General features: G+C 41.4%; 1 protein-coding gene across 4 annotated transcripts in view; it reads right to left on the minus strand.

The window, feature by feature from the left end:
• Positions 1–23,269, minus strand: part of cep112 (centrosomal protein 112) — a 572,452-nt gene that overhangs the window by 457,176 nt on the left and 92,007 nt on the right. For all 4 annotated transcript variants that reach the window (XM_060844726.1, XM_060844724.1, XM_060844725.1 and 1 more), the window contains exon 6: positions 1,865–1,942. In XM_060844726.1, coding sequence (XP_060700709.1) covers positions 1,865–1,942 — 78 coding nt within the window. The remainder of the gene's footprint in view (positions 1–1,864; positions 1,943–23,269) is intronic.

Raw genomic sequence — 23,269 nt, forward strand, 5'->3', positions numbered from 1 at the left:
TTGAAAGAATTAATAAAAAACTCTCCACCATCAAGCAATTCTCAACAACTGAAAAGAACAGTCAGATGTTTGGAGCACAGGGCAAGCATACCACAAAACCATGAGGCACAGTGAAATCTCCAGTGGAAGAATTATAATAAGCATGCAAAGCACATAGATTTCTTCAGTGCTGTAATGCTTATGATTTTATATATGAAGATACTGATGCAACAATGCACTGCATCAAACTTAATCTGCAAGCCTTCGTTCTCCCTTCAATGAACTCTTAATGTTTGCCAGGATTTGAGACAAACAAGGAGTACAAACTGGCTGTGTATTCTGCAAGAAGGAAAACACACGGGTAAGTAGGTGCTAGCCACTTTACTGGCTGACAATACATGACATTAGCAGAACCTGAAAGCAGGTCACCCCCTTGGCTTCACAGCTGGGGATAGAACAAGGCATATGATTGTCAAGGAGGAATAAGTTTTACTTCCCTTTAATTTTCTCCCTTCCTCTTCTGAAGCTGCCAATTCTTGCCAAGGTATGATTGGTCATCTGCCAAGACCTCACCAGAGTGAAGGGGAGTATAATAAAAGAACAAGGGGAATACATGAAAACATACATGCACCATCACATGCATTGAGTACTTATGAATTTCCTTTTACTGAGGGAATAATGAGAGCCTGAGAATGACACATCTGTCTGCTAATCAAAGCGTTCAATTCCAAACCACAAAAACAAAGCTCAAGCTGTTCATTACTATCCTTTGAACTCTCCGATTAGTGACTATGCTTCCTGGTACTTGTTTATATTTTTGTATACACACATCTTCATTTACTTGTTGGCTCCTTATCCTGTTTTTTTTTAGTGATGACAGTACTTCTCTGACAAATGCTGATGCTGTATGAAGCAGATTAATCAACGTAGATAATGGAGAAGGAATAATTTTCATCCCTTCACTGATTGCCAGGGCTTATTTTAGTAGCCACATGGTTTCTGATATTAAAAGCTGTCACCGTGTTATTTAATCAGGTGAACATATTTAAAGCCTGCATGTTTTTGTGGGCTATTTATGACCATTGTGATATTATAATATCACAACTAAAGGTGTAATTAGAAAAGTTTCAGATAGATTGCAATTTTCTTGCATACATTTATAACAGATGTAGCCTTCTGCCCCTCTGCAGTCCAGTACATTTCCCAGGGTAGTGCAGTACTGCAGCTGTTTGTGGTGTCGTCTTCACTGACTACCGAAATGTCTTTGAAGTTTATAGAGGCCAATACCATTCTATTTGCTCTCATGCAAAGCCACAACTAAAGGATATGGGATGACTGTACTGACTTTGATCTGCTTATTACTAATATTGTATTCTCAACTGAGTTAGTCACTGAACTGCAAAGCTGTTGTGTGGCTATTGGTTACTCTATTTATGTGACGAACCGGAAACTTGACAAAGTGCCGAGAATTTATAAGAGATTTTAACTATTTGCAGGATCATTGATGTTTGATATTCTGAAGACAAATACAAGAATGTGAGACAAATTTAATTAAATAGCCAAAATACAACTTCTACCAAACCACAAAATTACAATGTATTAGCAAGGATTTTCTTTTAATCCACTTAAAATCCAAACTGCATTCCTTGGGGTGTTTGATGCAATAGTGACGGAGGTGAGACACTCAATGAGTCTTCCCTGCTTCAAGTGCACCCTCTGTAGGCGAGATTTTCTGATTCATAGTGATTTATTTGACAACAATATTTGGTGGGATGAGATGAAGGGTGAAAGGTGAAATTGGAACATAAAAATTGACTTGTTGGAACATATGACCATTTTATGTTGTAAAACTATTAAAACCAAGAGGAGATAAACAAGAACATACCCCAAGATTCCAGCTATTTAATGTTGCTTCAAAGTCACTCTCATCAGAAGATGTAACAGCTTTGAGTTCAGAAACCACCTGGAAAAACAATTTAAATAAATTTTACATGCGACTGCCATGAAACAAAGGATTTCCAAAGTGAAGAATGAAACTAAATGCTTTCTGATACATTTTATCCAAAATACACTTGAAATTAGGTTTGTTGTAATTTTGAAAAGTGAAGACCAAAACTATAAGTTTGAATTCTAGGCACCTTTTAGAACTGGTTACTTTCTAACTGCTGCAGTAAGCATGTTTTTGCCATTTATCGGTTCAAAGCTAATCTATTCTAAAACTCAATTTATTCTCTTCTGATACTCTCTCTTGATGAAAATGTGTTGCTGGTTAAAGCACAGCAGGTTAGGCAGCATCCAAGGAACAGGAAATTCGACGTTTCGGGCATAAGCCCTTCATCAGGCTTATGCCTGAAACGTCGAATTTCCTGTTCCTTGGATGCTGCCTGACCTGCTGTGCTTTAACCAGCAACACATTTTCAGCTCTGATCTCCAGCATCTGCAGACCTCACTTTTTACTCTCTCTTGATGCACCTACTTAAACAATCCTTTTCAAAAGTCAGTTAATTCAGTTGACAAGACAGCTGGTTTGTGCTGCAGAGTGATGCCGTAACTGTGTTTCAATTCCCACATCAGCTGAGGTTACCATGAGGGACATTCTTTCTCAACCCGTCTCCTTGCCAGAGACATGGTGACCCTCAGGTTAAACCATGAGTCATTCCTCTCTCCCTGATGGGACAGCAATCACATGATATGGTAAGACAATAGCACCTTTCATTTTCATGTTTGAAAATTTCACCTGAGCTTCACAACCACACCCTCTTGATTGAAAGAATTCCAGATTTCAACCACGCTTTGTGTGAAAAATCTTCTTGATTTCACTCCAAAATAGCTATGTTATGCCACCTTACACAATACAAGACACAGCCTAAGGACATGAATTTCCATTGGAAACCACCAATTCTTCCTGTTTCCACCATACTGAGGGCAGCGAGTTCTAGGTCATTGCACTTGCTGCAGAACAATGGAATATAATCAAGATGTGTGAGATGATGTATTTTGGAAAGTCAAATCCAGGGAGGACTTATACACTTAATGGCAAAGTCTTTGCAAATGTTGCTGAACAAAGAGACCTTGGAGTGCAGGTTCACTGTTCTTTGAAAATGGAGTGCAGGATAGATAGTATAGTGAAGGTGTCATTTGGTATGCTTGCATTTATTGCTCAGTACATTGACTATTGGAGTTGGGAAGTCAGGACAGTTGGTTATACAGGACATTGGTTAGGCCACGTGTGGAATATTGCATGCAATTCTGGACTCCCTGCTCGAGGTTGGATGTTGGGAAACTTGAAAGGGTTCAAAAAAATTAATAAGAATGTTTCAAGATTGGAAGGTTTAAAATAAAGGGAGAGGCTGAATAGACTGGGACTTATTTACCCTGCAATGGCGGAGGCTGAGGAGTGACCATATAGAGGTTTACAAAATCATGAGGGGCATGGATAGGGTAAATAGACAAGGTATTTTCCCCAGGGTCAGAAGTCCAAACCTAGAAGGCACATGTTCAAGGTGAGAGGAGAAAAATTGAAAAGGGACTGAAGGGGCAATCTTTTCACACAGAGGGTGGCACTTATGTGGAATGAACTGTCAGAGGAAGTGGTGGAGGCTGGTGCAATTGCAACATTTAAAAGGCATCTGGATGGGTATGATGAATAGGAAGGGTTTAGAGGGATACGGGCCAAATGCTGACAAATGAGACTAGATTAATTTACGATAGTTGGTCAGCATGAACGAGTTGGACTGAAGGGTCTGTTTCTGTGCTGTGTATCTCAATGCCTCTAAGTGGCAACAAGTTGAACACACTATCACTGCAATCGATGATTTAAAAAGGAAACTGGACGGGCATGAATGAAATTAACGTTCAGGGTTTCAGGTATTAGGCAGGGCAATGGGACTGGGCTGTTCCACAATGAGTTGGCCTTGATGGTCAGAAAAGCATTCTTCTATATCACAATGGAATTCCCCTTCATAGGAAATGGGTTATATGGATGGACCTATCAAAATGCATAATTTAAAAAAAACATTTTAGATAATTTCTCAACCATAAAATGCAATGTCTCTCTATAATTTAACCCTTAAAATTCCAAGATCATTTTGATCAATCTGCACTGTGCCCACTCGAACATACTGCTCCTGAGGTCCAGTACACAAAACTGAAAACAGTACTCCAAACGAGCAAGGTTTTGTGCCATTAAAGCATCAATTTCTCAGTTTTATTGCATAAACCTATTCACCTCAAGGCTAAATATTCCATTAGCCTTTTGGAATATTTTTTGCAGAAATCAATATTGCCATAACCAAAATTGTATCAATTAAAACAGCTTTTACAAAAGAGTTATGTGTACAAAAATTCAAGGAAAGGAAACTTGCATTTATAAAGCATCTTCACGACCAAATATCTCAAATGCTTCACAGCCAATGAAGTACTTTGGAAATGTGGGCACTGTTCTATGAAACATAATAGTCAATAAGGCATATAGCTAACTCCAACCAATAGCAACATTACAATGTTAATCGTTTTCTGTGATGTTGAATGAGAAATAAATATTCACAAGGGCACAGTGGATAATATTCCTATGCTTCTTCAAATTAGTTCTGCTTGCCAAAAAGCAAGAAGGGGGTTTCATTTTGATGTCTTACCTGAAAGAAAGCAGCTGAGACAATATAGCACTCCCACACTTCATGGATTGTCAGCCTTGATGTTTACAGTCAAGCATTGGAATAGGGCTTGAATCCAGAACCACGTAACTCACAGACAAAATCACTACTAACGGCTGATGCACAACTTAAAATACAAATGTGTAACTCTACTAGCAAGCCTGTTTCTTCATCAGAATTCTAATACATTTGTTTCTTCGGTCATTCTCAGTCAAAGTATACTTTGTTTCTTCTGCTCTATTACATGGAGGATAACTGCATATTGTGTATGATTAAATTATGTTGCAGAACTATGAAGAAAACCAGAGGACTTTCTAACAGAAAGATAACATTGGAGACTTGGAGAAAATAGCTAAGGCAAAGTAAATTAAATGATTGCAGGAAAAAATAAAATTAAACAAGAATAAGTTCCACTGAACAAAGACATCAAAACAGAGCATTCATCCCAACAAAAACTGGGAAATACAACAGGTGCAATAAATTAGTTCAGAAAGAGATAGCACACAGCAATGAAGCAAAAAAGAAAACAAAAAGCAAAGACTTGTAAATCAAACAGAGATTAACAAAACATACATCTGAAAACATATTTCGCATAAAAATGAAATAAACAAACTAACCATAAAAATGTAGACCAAAGGGGAGGAAACCCCAAGCCACAATTTTGGTTAAGTGTCGGATTCAATCAACCCTTCAGAGGAGCTCCAGAATGGATGGGCGCTTCAGCAGTTTACCAGTCAACAGCTAGTACATATACATGGGAGTTGAGAAATGCAGTTGGGTTAAAACAATCTCCATTTGTCTCAGGCTATTTCAATGAAAAGTCGAGACAGTTGCATCCTCAGTAAAAGGATAAATTATTTGGCTGGGTTCCTAATGAATTCAAGAATAAATCTTCACCATGTTTTGTTCAAGTCAGAGGCCACAAGGAAAAGTTACTCTGAGATTTCCATGTGACAAGCTGACAAGACGAGACAACATTTGGATTACTGAACTGAACTTCAACCTGCACAATACAGAAATCATTGCTAATGAAAGATACTCCACGAGTCACACCATTAGCATAAATATTTTGATTGAAAGACCAAATTGATCAGTTGTTTCTTTTGTACTGCCACGTGAATAAATAAGACTTTCACCAGGCTTCTTTGATGAACTCAAAAATAATGTGTTAACAACTCATTTCCAAGAACAAGTGGCAAAATTAACTAACCTTCAAGCTACAATCTGGAATTAGAAGTATTGTTCCTCTATTTAAGAAGGCAAGTAGGGATAATCCAGAAAACTATAGATCAATGAGTCTCGCATTGGTGATTAGGAAGCTATTGGAGAGAATTCCTGAGGATAGATTTACACAATTTGGAAAAGTATGGCCTAATTCGGAACAGACAGCATGGCTTTGCACAGGGCAGGCCTCTTATACCTAAAACAAAGACAGACTCACAACACAGATATGAACACATGAAATAGTGGAGAAATTGAGCATTCGGCTCCTCAAGCATGCTCTGCAATCAATAAGGTCATTGAAATTTACCCTTGGTATTCCTCGAAAAGAATCTGTCCACCTGTCTTCAAAATACTTAATAAACCTGTCTTTTCTGCTACAGCATTCCAAAGTTGCTCAATGTTCAGAGAAAATGTCCCTCTTCATTTCTGTCCTGAAAGGGTAACCACTGATTTTAAAGCAGTGCCTTCTAGTTCTGGACTAATCAAAAGACAAAACGTTATTTCCACCTTGTCAACACTATTCAGGATCTTATACATTTTAATCAAGTCACTATTTCCAAGTCCCAGTAGAAACTAGATCAGCCTGTCCAACCTTTCCTGATAAGACAGTCCTCTCATTCCAGGTATTAACCTAGTAAGCTTGTTTTGAACCACCTCCAATGCATTTACAGCCTCCCTTAATTAAGGAAACAAAAACTTCTTTAAAATGTAGTCTCGCCAATACACTGTAAAACTGAAGCACAACATTCTTTCTTTTGTTCTCAATTCCTATTGTAACATAGGATAGAATTTTATTAATCTACTTGATTACAAGCTCTACTTGTATATTAACGTTTTGTAACTCATACTTTATGTGACATTTAAATTCCTCCGTATGTCAAATCTGCAGTTCTCCATTTAAGCAATACACAACATTTTCATTACCCCTGCCAAAAGAACGATATCACATTGTTTCAAATGATTTCCACAAAAACTCCAGATTTTTACCATTGTCTACCTACCTAAGTCTGTTTGCCACCTCTTTACATCTTCTTCACAATATACTTTCTGACCTATTCTGGTGTTATCTACAAATTTAGCAGCATGCCTTCACACCACACATCTAAGTCATTGATGTAAACTGTAAAACATTGAGATCCAAGCAAGGACCTCTGAGGTACTCGACTTGTTATGTCCTGCCAATCGGATAAAGACTCGTTTATGCATATTCTATTTTCCACCAGCCAGCCTTCTATCCAAAATGTTTGCTCTACATCATAGAACATACAACTGTACAGCACAGAATGCAAAATTAAACTGATCCATTCCGACTGCCCTTAGCCCATATCCCTCCATTCCTTGCATATTCATGTGCTTATCCAAATGTCCCTTATATGCCCCTATCATACCTGCCTCTACCACCACCTTTGAAAGCACTTTCCACACTCCTACCATCACTTCTCCCTCACATCTCCTTTGAACCTTCGCCTTACTCTCACGTTAAATGCATGCCCCCTAGTTTTAGTTATTTCAACTCGGGGGGGAAAAGGATTCTGACAGTCAACCCTATCTAGACATCTCATCATTTTATAAACTAGCAAGTCTCTCCACAGCCTCCAGAGAAAACAACCCGAGTTTTTCCACCCTCTTCTTATAGTACATACCCTCTAATCCTGGCAGCATCTGGTAAACCTCCTCTGCACCATCTCCAAAGCTTCCACATCCTTCATGTAATGCGGCGACCAGAATTGAATGCATTATTCCAAGTGTAGCCTAACCAAAGTCTTGTAAATTTGCAACTGACCCTAATACTCCCAACCAATAAAGGAAACCATGCCATACACCTTCTTTATCACCCTTTCTACTTGCGTGGCCACTTTCAGGGAGCTATAGAATTAAACCCCAAGATCCATCTGTACTTTAATGTTGTTCATGGTTATACTTCTTCCTAACATTTGACCAATGTGCAGCACCTCAAATTTACCCAGATTAAACTCCATCTGCCATTTCTCCACCCATATCTGCAATTGATCTACATTCTGCTGTATATTTTGATAATTTTCTACACTATCTGCAATTCCACTGATCTTTGTATCATCTGCAAACTTATTAATGCATCCATTTATACTTTCATCCACAGCATTGATATATATTACAAATGGCAGAAGTCTCTGTGGAACACCACTAGTCACAGATTTCCAAGCTGAAAAACAACCTTCCACCACTACTCTCTGCCTTCTATGGGCAAGCCAATTCTGAATCCACGCAAACAAGTCACTGTGGATCCTGTGCATCTTAATCTTCTGGATGAGACTACCAAGAGGTGACCTTATCGAAAACCATACCAAAATCCATATCAACAACATTTACTGCTCTACCCTCAACGATCACCTTTGTCCCCTCCTCGAAAAATTTAGTCAAGCCCATAAGACACGACCTGCCCATCACAAAGCCATGCTGACTATTCCGAATTAGGCCACACTTTTGCAAATGCGTGTAAATCCTATCAACAGAAATTCTCTCCAACAGCTTCCCAATGACCAATGTGTAATTCACTGATCTATAATTTCCTGGATTATCCCTATTTAGAATCATAGAGTCAAAGAGATGTACAGCATGGAAACAGATCTTTCAGTCCAACTCGTCCATGCAGACCAGATATCCCAACCCAATCTAATCTCACGCGTCAGCACACGTCCCATGTCCCTCCAACCCTTCCTATTCATATACCCAACCAAATGCCCTTTAAATGTTGAAGTTGTACTAGCCTCCACCACTTCCTCTGGCAGCTCATTCCATACACACATTACCCTCTACACAAAAAAGTTTCCCCTTAGGTCTCTTTTATATCTTTCCCCTCTCACCCTAAACCTATGTTTTCTAGTTTGGACTCCCCCACCGCAGGGAAAAGACCTTGTTTACTTATCCTATCCATGCCCCTCATGATTTTATAAACTTCTATTCTTAAATAAAGGAACAACATTAGCTACTTGTAGTCGTCCAGATTTCTCCAGTGGCTAATGACAATACAAAGATCTTGATCAAGGCCCCAGCCTTGCCTCTCTCAATAATCTGGGGTAAATACCATTGGGCCCTGGTATTTTATCCACCTAAATGTTCTTCAAGAAACCCAACAGCACTTCTTTCTTGATCTCAAAATGCCCTAGTATATTAGCATGTACCACAAAAATCTCACTATCCTCCATGTCCTTCTCCTGGGTGAACACTGACGCAAAATACTCATTGAGGAACTCATGCACATCCTCTCTGTCTCTGAGCACAAGTTTCTTTCTTTGTTTGTAAATATTTTTTCAGCAAAAAAAAATTTGACTTTACAAAAATATAAAGTTATTGAAAATACAACCAATAACAAATACCAGCATGATAAAGAGAAAAAAAACCCCAAAAAACGGTAAATTACAATACAACTACTGCCCAGCCTTTCTTTATTCTTGAGTGGGCCTACCTTCTCCCTGGTCATCATCTTGTTCTTAATGTAAGAATAGAATGCCTTGGGATTTTCTTTAACCCTACTTGCCAAGATCACTTCACGGCCTGTTCTTGTTCTCCTAATTCCCTGCTTGAGTTCCTTCCTGCTTTCTTTATATTCCTTATGAGCCCTGTCCAATTCTAGTTTGCTAAACTTTACATATGCTTCTTCTTTTCTTTTGACTAAATTCATAATCATGCTTGTAATCCAAGGGTCCTTTACTTGGTCATCTTTATCCTTCATCCTAAATGGAACATGCCAGTCTGAACTCTCATCAACAGGTCTTTAAACAATTCCCACATGTCAAACATGGACTTGCTTGATAACAGGCCCTCCCAATTAATATTCGCTAGGACCTGCCTAATACTGCTGATGGAATTTGCCCTCCTTCAATTTAGTACCTTGCCACAAGGTCCTGACTTATCCTTATTCAAAGCTATCTTAAAACTTAAGGAGTTATGATCGCTGTTTCCAAAATGTTCTCTCACTGTAAAGTCAGTCATCAAGCTAGGACCATTAGCCAGTACAAGGTCCAGTTTGGCCTCTCCTCTAGTTGGATTATCCATAAACTTTTTCAAGCAACCCTCATGGACGCACTCAACGAATTCTGCCCCTCTTCTAAGGGAAGTTAAAGTCACCCACTTTCCATAATCTGTCTACATATTTGGTCCTCAATGTCTCGGTGGCTGTTGGAGGGCTTATTGTATAAATCCATCAGAGTGACTGCAATAAAATATTTTTATTGAAAAAAATGTTCTTTACGAAGTTATAAAATTACAAAAGTATGATAATATAACATTAGAACAACAAAAACAATAAATAAAACAACTACTATACTATTCTACAAAAGAACTCACAACTATGCTCATTACACATCAGTAAATAAATAACACTGCTCAGCGTAACAAGACCTCAGCTCTCAATCTTCGGGAGCATCAATTATTAAACCCACATTTGCTCGAAATTCTTCCTCTCAAGATGTTTATTAAACCAAACTGCCAAGGCCAGACAAAAGCCCTAATTAAAATAGCGGACAGATCTGCTTCCAAATAATTCAAAAAGGGCAGCCATAGCTTATAAGAATTGCACCATGTTTGTAAGAAAGTCCAAAGGAATGTTTTCTATAATTAACTTATGTCACCCCAGCAGACCTGGAGGATTCTCAGACACCCAGCACATCAGAATGTTCTTCTTTGCACAAAAAGTGAGGATGCTAAAAACCTTTCTCCCACGTATATCTAAGGGAGATAAATTGGAAAAATCCAGGAGAAGAGAAACCGGGTCCACCTTGACTTCAGTCCCCAAGACCCCCTCTATTACTCCTGCCACAATGCTCCACTATGTAAAGAGCCTGTGGTAGGATCACAGACAATGAATGAAGGTAGCTGTATTTATTTTACATTTGGGGCACGTTGAAGACGCACCCTGCTTAAATTTTGCAAGGCAATCTGGGGCCAGATGAGCCCTATGAAGAATCTTTAACTACACAGCATGGGTCCTTTCCATATTGAAACCTTCCTCGCACTCTCACAAATGTCCTCCCAAGTTTCTGGAGTGACCTCCACCCTTAACTCTCTCTCCCAGACTCCTGTAATTGCTCAATGTCAGCCGAAGAACGTCCTGAAAGAGAGTATTCGCTGAAAGAGTGCTCTTAGCCTAAAGCACCCTCTTCTCCATATTTGATCTGGAACACTCAGTCCGAGTGTAGTCTCTTTTTGGATAAAATCTCTGATCTGAAAAAAACCAAAGAGGTCCCTGCTCGATAATCCATACTTATGAGTTATTTGATCAAATGACATTAACGTTTCATCTTCAAACAGGTCGTCCAAACAAGAGACTCCCCTATCCGCCCAGGATTTAAACCCAGGATCCATTGTCCCTGGCCGGATACGGAAAGTTATTTTAGACATATTACCCACCATCTGTCTCATTGCACTCCACACTTTCACACTATTAATAACTACTGGATTGCGGCAATGTTCCGCACCTATCCTCATTTTGTCCAGAAACAACAGGTGAAAAAAGGACACTTTGCCTGGGAGACCTCAATGTCCAATCATATCGACTCCGAGTCCTCACAGACCCAATCACCCGCAAAAGATAAAAGGGAGCTCAATTGATATCTTCTGACATCCAGGAGATCCACTCCTCCCAATCTCTGGGGCATTTGCGATTTCGTAAGCATCACAAGAGGAGAGAAGGAGGACTGAGGCGAGAGCTGATGGGAAGGGTAAGTTTTCCTGCATAAAAAGAGACTTACCTTGGGAGTCAAGCTTCCATTTTGCCAGAGCGGCGAGGAGAGAACGAAGAGTGAAGCGAGGGCTGCCAGGAAGGTAAGGGCTTCATTTATATTTGGGCAGCAGCTATACCCGAGACACTACAAGTGTAGTATCTGCCTCCCACCCCCCTCCTCTAACTGGAAGAAAAAGACCCTGTAAGGTAAGGATTTTATTTCTTATCCTTCTTTTTTCATTTATTTAAGTGCATTGTTTGGTTTTAGCTAGTTCATATAAAGCTGACAATAGCAGGGTACCTCAGACCCCTGGCATATGACTCTTGCTTGATGTGGGAGCTTAGGAACGTATCGGACATTCCTGACTCTTACACTTGCAAGAAGTGTGCCCAGCTGCAGCTGTTGTTTGACCACATGACGGCTCTGGAGCTGCTGATGGACTCACTGTGGAGCATCCGCGATGCTGAGGAGGTCGTGGACAGCATGTTTAGTGAACTGGTCACACCGCAGGTTAGGAATGCTGAGGGAGACTATGAATGGGTGACCAAAAGACAGAAAAACAGTAGGTAGGCAGTGCAGGTGTCCCCTGCGGTCATCTCCCTCCAAAACAGGTATACCATTTTGGATACTCTTGAGGGAGATGGCACACCAGGGGAGGGCAGCAGCTGTCAAGATCATGGCACCATGGCGGGCACTGCTGTTCAAAAGGGCGGGAAAAAGACTAGTAGGGCCATAGTCATAGGGGATTCTATTGCGAGGGGAGTAGATAGGCGGTTCTGTGGCCAAAAACAGGACTCCCAGATGGTATGTTGCCTCCCAGGTGCTCAGGACAGGGATGTCACTGATCGGCTGCAGAGCATTCTAAAAGGGGAGGGTGAACAGCCAGTTGTCTTGGTGTATGTAGACACTAACGATATAAGTAGAAAGCGAGTTGAGGTCCTGAAAGAAGAATTCAGGGAGCTAGGAGAGAAGTTAAAGGGGAGGACCTCAAAGGTAGTGATCTTGGTATTACTACCAGTGTCATGTACTAGCTAGTGTAGAAATGAAAAAACAGGCAGGATGAATACGCGGCTTGAGAGATAGTGGAGGAGAGAGAGAGTCAGATTTGTTGGACATTAGGACCAGTTCTGGGGAAGCTGGGACTATTACAAAAGGGACCAGACGTTTGAACCAGACCGGAACCAATGTCCTTGGGGAGTTTTTGCTACTGCTGATGGGGAGGTTTTAAATAAATGTGGCGGGGGCTGGGAACCAGAACAGAAAACAAGTAGGCAGCGAGGTGGAGACCGGAGACTGTAAGAATTATGAAGATACCATTAATAAAGGGAAGAATAGGCAGAGAGCAGGTGAGCGCAAAAGAACTGGTGGCCTGAAATGCATCTAGTTTAATGCAAGGAGTACAGTGTGTAAGGCAGATGAACTTAGGGCTTGGATTGGTGCCTGGGAGTGTGACATTATTGCCACCAGAGACTTGGTTGAAGGAAGGGCATGATGATTGGCAACTAAATGTTTCAGAGTATAGACGTTTCAGACAGGACAGGGAGGGAAGCAAAAGATGGGGTGGAATAGCATTACTGGTTAGGGACGATATCATGGCTGTGCTAAAGGAGGACACTGTGGCGGTCTTGGGTAGTGAGGCATTATGGGTGGAGCTGAGAAATAAGAAGGGTGCAGTTACATTGTTGGGGCTGTATTACTGACCTCCCAACAGTGAGTGTGAGGTAGAAGAACAAATAGGTAAACAGATTATGAATAGATGTAGAGGAAATAGGGTCGTGGTGATGGGAGATTTTAATTTTCCCAACATTGACTGGGATACAGTTAGCGTCAGAGGTCTGGAGGGAGTAGAATTTGTATGAAGTGTCCAGGAGAGTTTTCTAGAGCAGTATGTCAATAGTCCGACGAGGGAAGGGGCCATATTGAACCTGGTACTGGGGAATGAGCCAGGACAGGTGGTAGAAGTTGCGGTGATGGATTTCTTTAGAAACAATGACCACAATTCTGTAAGTTTTATAATACTCGTAGATAAAGAAGAGAGGGTCCTAAGGGAAGAATGCTAAACTGGATCAAGGCCGATTATATCAAAATTAGGCAGGAGCTTGGAAATGTGGATTGGACACAGCTATTTGAAGGTAAGTCCGCATTTGAGATGTGGGAGGCTTTCAAAGATCGGTTAACGGCAATGCAGAATAGGCATGTCCCGTTGAAGGCAAAGGATAGGAAGGGCAAGATTTGTGAACCGTAGATGACAGGAGAAATTGTACGACTAGCCAAGAGGGAAACGAAAGCGTACATAAGGTCTGGGCAGCTAAGGAATATCGGAAGAGTAGGACAAGTCTTAAACAAGGAATTAAGCGGGCTAAAAGGGTCATGAAATTGCTTTAGCAAACAGAATTAAGGAAAATTCCAAAGCATTTTTTCTTATATAAGAAGCAAGTGGGTAATTAAAGAAAGGATTGGTCCACTAAAAGCTAATGAAGGAAGGCTGTGTGCCAAACCTGAGAGAATGGGTGAGATTCTGAATGATTATTTTGCATCAGTGTTCACTGAGGAGAGAAACATGATGAATCTTGAGATTAGAGATAGAAGTTTGATTAGTCTGGATCACGCTGGCATAAGTAGGGAAGATGTGTTGGGTATGCTCGAGGTTATTAAGGTGGACAAATCCCCAGGATCAGATGGGATCTATCACTGAGGGAGGCGAGAGAGGAAATAGCTGGGACCCTGACAGATATCTTTGCGGCATCCTTAAACACAGGTGAGGTGCCAGAGGACTGGAAGGTTGCTCATGTTGTCCCCCTGTACAAGGAGGGTAGTAGGGATATTCCGAGTAACTACAGACCAGTGAGCCTGACGTCGATGGTAGGGAAGTTGCTGGAGAGGGTACTGAGAGATCGGATCTATTTATAATTAGAAAGGAACAAGCTTATCGGTGATGGGCAACATGGTTTTGTGCGGGGGAGGTCGTACCTTACCAATGTGATAAGAGTTCTTCAAGGAAGTGATCAAGTTGCTGGATGAAGGAAGGGCTGTTGATGTCATATACATGGACTTTAGTAAGGCGTTTGATAAGGCTCCCCATTGTAGACTAATGGAGAAAGTGAAGTCACATGATGTGTAGGGTGTTCTAGCTAGGTGGATAAAGAACTGGTTGAGCAACAGGAGACAGAGAGTAGTAGTTGAAGGGAGTTTCTCGAAATGGAGAAAGGTGACCAGTGCTGTTCCTCAGGAGTCAGTATTGGGGCCACTGTTGTTTGTAATATATATCAATGATCTAGAAGAGGGCACTGTTGGTATGATCAGCAAGTTTGCAGATGACACAAAGATTGGTGGAGTAAGGGACTGTCACAGAATACAGGAGGATGCAGATAGACTGGAGAATTGGGCGGAAAAGTGGCAGATGGCTTTCAATCCAGACAAATGTGAGGTGATGCATTTAGGCAAGTCTAATTCCAGAGCAAATTATACAATGAATAGAAGAGCCTTGGGAAAAGTTGATGGGCAGAGAGATCTGGGAGTACAAGTCCATTGTACCCTGAAGGTTGCTACACAGGTTGATAGAGTGGTCAAGAAGGCATATAGTATGCTTGCCTTCATTGGACGGGGTATTGAGCTGGCAAGTCATATTTAAAATTGTACAAGATATTTTGAACACAGTGTACAGTGTACAGTTCTGGGTGCCGCATTATCAAAAGGATGTGGACGCTTTGGAGAGGGTGCAGAAAAGGTTTACGAGGATGATGCCTGGTATGGAAGGTGCTAGCTATGAAGAGAGGTTCAGTAGGTTAGGTTTATTTTCACTAGAAAAAAGGAGATTGAGGGGGTCCTGATTGAAGTTTACAAAATCATGAAGGGTATAGACAGGGTGGATAGAGCTAAGCGTTTTCCCAGGGTGAAGGATTTCATAACGAGAGGTCATGCTTTCAAGGTGAGAGGTGGAAAGTTTAAGGGGGATACACGCGGCAAGTACTTCACACAGAGGGTGGTGGGCATTTGGAACGCGTTGCCAGGCAGACGTGGTAGAGGCAGGCACGGTTGATTCATTTAAGATGTGTCTGGACAGATGCATGAGTAGGTGGGGAGCAGCGGGATACAAATGCTTAGGAATTGACTGACAGGTTTAGACATACATTTGGATCAGCTCAGGTTTGGAGGGCCAAAGGGCCTGTTCCTGGGCTGTAAATTTTTCTTTGTTCTTTCTTTGTTCTTATAAAAGGCCGCTAATGGCTCCAAATAAAAGAACTAAGCCAACTATTTCATTTCCGAAACGTTTGTCCAGGAAAAAGCAAGAGAAGCATCCGCAGAAGGTATAATAAATGAGAAAGAACCTTCATTTTAAAATGAGCAACTTGACCTGGCCTTTATATTGGCAGGGTCCCCATCTTTGAAGGTCTTGGTTAATCTTGTCAAATAAATGAACAAAATTAGCCTTGAATAATTGATTAAAACTAGGAGTAACAGAGAGGTCCAAATAAAGAAAGCCTCCCTGTGCCCACTTAAAGGAGAACCCACCTTGAACAACATCCGGTATTCCCCCAAGACTCCCCATAGGCAAAGCCTCCAATTTTGAAACATTGATCTTGTAACCAGAGAAAAAGCTAAATGAACAATTGGATGTGAGCATAAGAGGTACAGTTAGTAAGTTTGCAGAAGACCCCAAAATTGGAGGTGTAGTGGACAGAAAAGAGGGTTACCTCAGATTACAACAGGATCTTGACCAGATGGGCCAACGGGCTGAGAAGTGGTAGATGGAGTTTCATTCAGATAAATGCAGGGTGCTGCATTTTGGGAAAGCAAATCTTAGCAGGACTTACGCACTTAATGGTAAGGTCCTAGGGAGTGTTGCTCAACAAAGAGACCTTGGAGCGCAGGTACATAGCTCCTTGAAAGTGGAGTCGCAGGTAGATAGGTTAGTGAAGAAGGCATTTGATATGCTTTCCTTTATTGGTCAGAGTATTGAGTACAGGAGTTGGGAGGTCATGTTGCGGCTGTACAGGACATTGGTTAGGCCACTGTTGGAATATTGCATGCAATTCTGGTCTCCTTCCCATCGGAAAGACGTTGTGAAACTTGAAAAGGTTCAGAAAAGATTTACAAGGATGTTGCCAGGGTTGGAGATTTAGCTTTAGGGAGAGGCTGAACAGGCTGGGGCTGTTTTCCCTGGAGCGTCGGAGGCTGAGGGGTGACCTTATAGATGTTTAAAAAATGATGAGGGGCATGGATAGGATAAATAGGCAAAGTCTTTTCCCTGGGGTCGGGGAGTCCAGAACTAGAGGGCATAGGTTTAGGGTGAGAGGGGAAAGATATAAAAGAGACCTAAGGGACAACTTTTTCACGCAGAGAGTGGTACGTGTATGGAATGAGCTGCCATTGGATGTGGTGGAGGCTGGTACAATTGTAACATTTAAGAGGCATTTGGATGGGTATATGAATAAGAAGGGTTGGGAGGGATATGGGCCGGGTGCTGGCAGGTGGGACTAGATTGGGTTGGGATATCTGGTTGGCATGGACGGGTTGGACCAAACGGTCTGTTTCCATCTCTAAGACTCTATAATTGTATCAACTGGGGCACCGAAACTGCCCCTACCAATGGTAAAATGATCAGACCTTACACTATTAATGAGAACCGCCATCAGAGGATCACTGTAAAGGAGCCTTACCCACCTCGTAAACACTTTACTCAGGCCAAACCTCTCGAGGTTATAGAAAAGATATGGCCATTCCACCCAGTCAAATGCCTTCTCCATGTCTAAGGAAACCACCAACCCTTGAACTGACCGTTGCTGGCACACTTCAATCATGTTAAGCAGTCTCTTAACATTATTAGATCTGCGACCATTTATAAAGCCCATCTGATCCTCCTTAACAATACAGGGCAATACCCTTTCAACATCAATGCCAGAGTCTTCAATAAAATTTTAAAATCAGAGATTAAAAGCGAGATGGGTCTGTAAGAAGCATAGTCTTCCAAGGTATTCCCTTTCTTGAGGATAAGAGAGATATCAGGCTCTCTCAAGGATGGCAGGAGACAATCCTGACTATATGAATAGTTATACATGTCTAGCATTGGTCCTGACAGTATGTTTACAAATTCCTTATAAAACTCTCTGGGCAAGCCATCAGAGCCAGGCGCCTTTCCACTTTGAAGTTGCCTCACCATCTCTTGTATCTTTTGGGCTATTAATGGAGCACTAAGGAGAGGCGTCTGTTCAGTAGACATACCAGGAAGATCCAAATTCCTAAAAAAAGACTCGATCTTATCCCATCTGTCCTCACAGCAGTCAGACTGGTAAAGTTCAGAGTAAAACCTCCAAAATGCCTTATTGATCTTTTTAACATTGTAAGTAAGAGTCCCAATTCCGTCCCTAATAAAAGCAATAGACTGGGAGGCATGGTTCTTCCTGACCAAATATGCCAAGTATTTACCCAGCCTATCACCATGCTCAAACAGCCCCTGCTTTGCAAAGGAAAGTTCCTCTCTTGCTGCATGGAGTTTAAGATGGATCGGAGAGCTGTGATCCACTGCAGCTTAGTCACTGACAGTCTACTGTTATAGGCTAAAGTGGGTACTGCAGATACTGGAGATTAGAGTCAAGATTAGAGTGGTGCTAGAAAAGCACAGCAGGTCAGGCAGCATTCAAGGAGCAGGAAAATCAACATCTCAGGCAAAAGCCCTTCATCAGGAAGGGTCTTCTGTAATATGCCGTCTCAGCTGCCTTCAGTCGTGCCTCAAGCAGATGTTGCTGCTCTCCTTTCTGTCACTTCTGTCTGGCAGAGTATGAGATAATTATCCCTCCACCATAGGCCTTAGCAGTCTCCCAAAGAATAGATGGATAAGTAGCTGTACCTGAGTTGGTGGCCAAAAATGCTTCAAATTCCCTAGAGAAGTATCCTACAAACTGGCTGTCCTTGAGGATGAAGGGATCCATTCGCCAGTACTGTGAGCCCATTACATCACCCTTAATTTTAACCATTAAATACACCACTGCATGATCATAGATGGCAATATTCCCAATAAGACAGGATACCACCAAATCTAAAAAAGCCGCGGGAGTTAGGAAATAATCAATCCTTGTGTGCATTTATGTGGATTGGAAAAGAATGTAAAATCTCTGGCCATAGGGTGTAAATGTTTCCAAATGTCTACCAACCCCAGTTCCACACACAGATCACCCAACTGCTTAGACTGTGAAGAAAGTTTTGGGAGGCCTTTGGGCAGTCGATCTAGCACAGGATCCATGAGGCAATTAAAGTCTTCCCCTATAATAATATGCCACGACGCCAAGGCCTTCACCTTAGATAATGCATCAGTCAGAAATTTAAAAGGGTAGGCCGGAGGACAGTAGACATTCAAAATACTGTTGTGGGGAAAATCACCAGCCTCAGAGTCAGAGTCAGGGTTCATTGTACAAGGAAATACCGGAACTCCAGGAAGAGAAAGACACCAACAGCTCAATTGCCAGCTGTGATTCTTCTCTCAATCCGAAGCACATGTCAAGATACTTTTAAACATTTTGTAATAAAGTAGGTCAGTGATGAGGTTATTGACTTTGTAACATGGCTTGTTTATGGTAAACATTGCAAAATTTTAATAATTTGGCTGCAAAATTTCCAGTGCAGCCTTTGTTAACTTCCGCATGATCATTGTCAGTTTCAATGTCTGCAAGGAAGTCATTGCTATAGTAATGGACACTAATCTCTCTTCCTGAGAAGGACGATTTTTGCAGCTCTGGCTGTTATCACTCTGTATTGAGTCTGTAACAAACAGCTAGCATTTCTATCAAAGGTATTAGCTGGACCCAGACACTTCTGTGGGCAGTATACGCTACTCATGTGTATTCTCTCCCCCACCCGCCTTAAACTAATCAACTAAGGTTATGAGTGCATTGTGCTGGCATTCTGGTGGTCCCAGGCAGCGTCTGTGTTTGCTCTGCTGTCTCTCTCCGGTGGCCATCTTGTGTGTCAAGAGGCCAACTTATGGCTCAGCAGCCATCTTGTGTGCCCGTGTGCCTACTGCCACCCTGCCCGTGCCATCTCCCACTTCAATACCATTCTCCTTGCTACATATAAGGCCCTAACGAATAACAAACCGAGCATACCCATCTTTAACATAATCTATTAAATTAAATGGAATGCCCTTCCAGACGAGTATTGCCACACCTTTGCATCCTAGTGTTAAAAGATGAGAAAAACACCCAATCAAACCCACCCTGCTATAACTTCAAGTGTTCCTTGTCATTAAGATGAGTCTCTTATAAAAGGACAACATCCACCCTCTCCTTCCTGAGGCTCAACAACACCTTTTTCTTTAACTGGCGAGTGAATCCTTCTGATATTCCAGATACACCATTTAAGAATGCTGCTAACCATGATCCTTTACAATCACTTTTGACCATGAGAGGAAGAATTCGTCTTACAACACGCTGAGCTTACTCAAAAGGAGACTCAGAGTCTATTTACAAAAAAAAACAAAAAAAACTAACTATAAAACACAAAAGGCACTTCATGAGGGACTCTGCCCGCTGCCCACAGAGGGCGCTTACATTTCCCACACACACCTCCATCCCCCCCTTGCAGCTCAAGCCGCACCCCAAACCCAAGCACTGTACACACAAAGATATAACAAAAACAATAAGCACTCTACCTTCCCCCCACAATATATCAATACCACTCCAGCTCAGAGAGAAAAAAACCCACCAACAACAACTTCTCTGGGAAAAGTGTGAAAGTACAAGAAATAAAAGCAAGACAAAAAAAAACCCCAGACATTATTGCCCATGTCCATGAATAGATCTACATTATTCTAAAGTGTCCAAGAAGTCTTTGGCTTCCTCCAAGGAATAAAACGGCCGCACAGTCTCCTCATAAGTAATACGAAGCACTGCTGGGTATTTCATCGAATATTGAATACAGAGGTCCTTTAACCTTCACTTAACCTCATCAAATGATTTTCTCTTATGGAACACTGCCGCAGAAAAGTCATGGAAAAACATTATCTTAGTTCCCTGATAGGTCAGGACCTGTGGATCTCTCCCCAACCTTCTAGAAGTTTCCATGACACTCTGTTTGTCCCTGTAGCATTGAAATCAAATCAGAATCAGGCGGAGACACTGATCCTGACTGGATCTGCGCACCACAACCCAGTGAAATCTGTCAACCTTCACACAGTCTGCCTCGGAATCCCAGCCAAGAAATTGTGGCAACGAGTCTTCAAAAAAACTTGCTGGCTGCCCACCTTCTACTCCCTCTTAAACTTCAACACTGAAGTAATTATAGTGTAGCGTAAACATACAGAGTAAGATTAAAAGTTACGCATTGCAGACCTTAATTTTAAGTAGAAAATTAAGACATAAAGCCAAAATTTCAAATATGAGAGACTTTAAGTGCTTTGACATTGTGGGACCACACTTGCTTTCATTGGTCAGAACATGGAGTTGGATGTCATGTTGCAACTGCATAGGACATTGGAGGAGGACACACCCCCAATGGAACTGAGGTGGAGAGGGTATAGAGTTCCTTGGAGTGGCAATAACCAATATTCTGTCTTGGACTTCCCACACAGATGCGATAGTCAAGGCGGCACAACACAACCTCTTCCTCCTCAAGTGGCTTTGGAAATTCAGCATGCCCATAAGGTCACTCATCAACTTTTACAGACGCACCAAAGAAAGTATATTATCTGGGTACAAAACAGCCTGGTACAGTAACTGCTCTGCCCAGGACTGGAAGAAACTACAGAAGGTTGTTATGGAAGCCAAAGTCCCATTTATGGACGCCATTTACATTTCTTGTTGCTGTGACATCATCAGAAACCGCTCCCATCCCAGTAATACTCTCCTACAATCTCTTTAGTCAGGCAGAAGATACAGAAGCTTGAACATGCATCAAGAGGTTCAAGAACAGTTTCTTCCATGGTGTTATTAGATTACTGAATAGACTCTCTAACTTCAAATAATGTTGATTTTGCTAATGTGATCTTGCTTTGCACATTTCCTGTGTAGTTGTAACCTGTATGCCTCGCTCTGTCTAAGCATCCTATGGTCTGTATGTCCTTGTTTGCTATGATCTGCCTGTACTGCTCACAAAACAAAGCTTTTCACTGTATTTAGGTACACGTGACTACAATAAATCAAATCAAATCAAGCCACTTTTAGAATATTGCGTACAATTCTTGTCGCTCTTTTACAGGAAGGATGTTGTTAAACTTGAGAGGGTGTGCAGAAAAGATTTACAAAGCTCTTACCAGGACTGAAGGGTTTGAGTCATAGGGAGAAGCTAAATAGGCTGGGACTTTTTTTACCTCGAGTGTCGGAGGCTGAGGGGTGACCTTATAGAAGTTCATGAAATCGAGGAGTAAGGATAGGGTGCATCGCTAAGCTCTTTTTCAAATGGTAGGGGAGTCAAAAATCAGACGGCACAGGTTTAAGCTGAGACAGGAAAGATTTAAAAAGGACCTGAGGGATAACTTTTTTCACACAGAGGGTGGTGCGTGTATGGAAAGATCTGCCAGTGGAAGCTGGTACAATTACAACATTTAAAGGCATCTTGATAGATAAATAAATATGAAGAGTTAAGAGGGAAATGAGCCAAAAGCTGCCAAATGGGACTAGGTCAGGATGGGATGTCTGGTCAGCACAGGGGACAGATGGATCTGTTTCTGTACTGTATGGATCTGTGACTCTATGAATCTATAAAGCATACAAGTAGGCAAAAGTCAGTGGTAGCCCTAAAGACTGGAATAGAGTCAGAATCCAGCGGTAAAGGACTAAAAAGGTAAGAGAGTAAGAAAATAAGAGGAACAACCAATAAGGAATATTAAAACTGATTTAAACTGTTTAAATAACAGAAGCTCTTTAAATATCAAAAGGATGGATGTGGATAATTTAAGTCAGCAGGGTAAAAAGGTGCTAGGATCGCAACTGTTTATAATACATAAAACTTTGAAGGAAGGAAGAGAAGGTACTACATTCAAATTTACAGGCAACACAAAAACAGGGAGAAAGGCAGGTTGTGAGTTGGATACAAAGTTTACTGATAGATGTGGATAATTTATGTCAGCAGGGTAAACAGGTGGCAAATGGACTACAATGCTAGGAAAAGAACAAAAGCAAGTATTATTTAAATGGATAAAAGCTGCAAAAAGCCACAATACAAAGACACTTGGGAATATTTGTGCATGAAACAGAAAACTAGCACAGGGGTGTAAGCTGGTAATCAGAAAAGCTCATGGAATGTTGGCCCTTCTTCCAAAAGGGCTGGAATATAAGTATAGGGAAGTTTTACTGCAACTGCACAAGGAGCTGGTGAGACTACATCTGGAGTATTGAGAGCAATTTTGGCTCCCCTCATTTAAGGAGATATCATTTCACTGGAGGCAGTTCACAGAAGGTTCACTAGGATAATCCCTGGTATGGAGGGAGTGCCTTATGTGCAAAGCTTGCATCTCTACTAATTTGGAATTTAGAGGAATGTGAGGTGATCTAATTGAAACATTTAGGATTATTAAAGGTTTGACAGGGTAAATGCTTAGAAGGAGAGTCCCCTTGTGGGAGGGTCTAGGGCAAGGCGGCACAGTCTCAGAATAAAGAGGTGCCAATTTAATACTGAAATGAGGAAGTCTTTAGAACGCATCACCACAGAGACTTGTGGGAGCAGCATATATTTAACGCTGAGATCAATAGATTTTTGACTAGTAGGGGAATCAAGGGTTAT

This window comes from Hemiscyllium ocellatum, chromosome 25 (assembly GCF_020745735.1).
Source record: "Hemiscyllium ocellatum isolate sHemOce1 chromosome 25, sHemOce1.pat.X.cur, whole genome shotgun sequence".
In the NCBI taxonomy this organism is placed as follows: Eukaryota; Metazoa; Chordata; class Chondrichthyes; order Orectolobiformes; family Hemiscylliidae; genus Hemiscyllium; species Hemiscyllium ocellatum.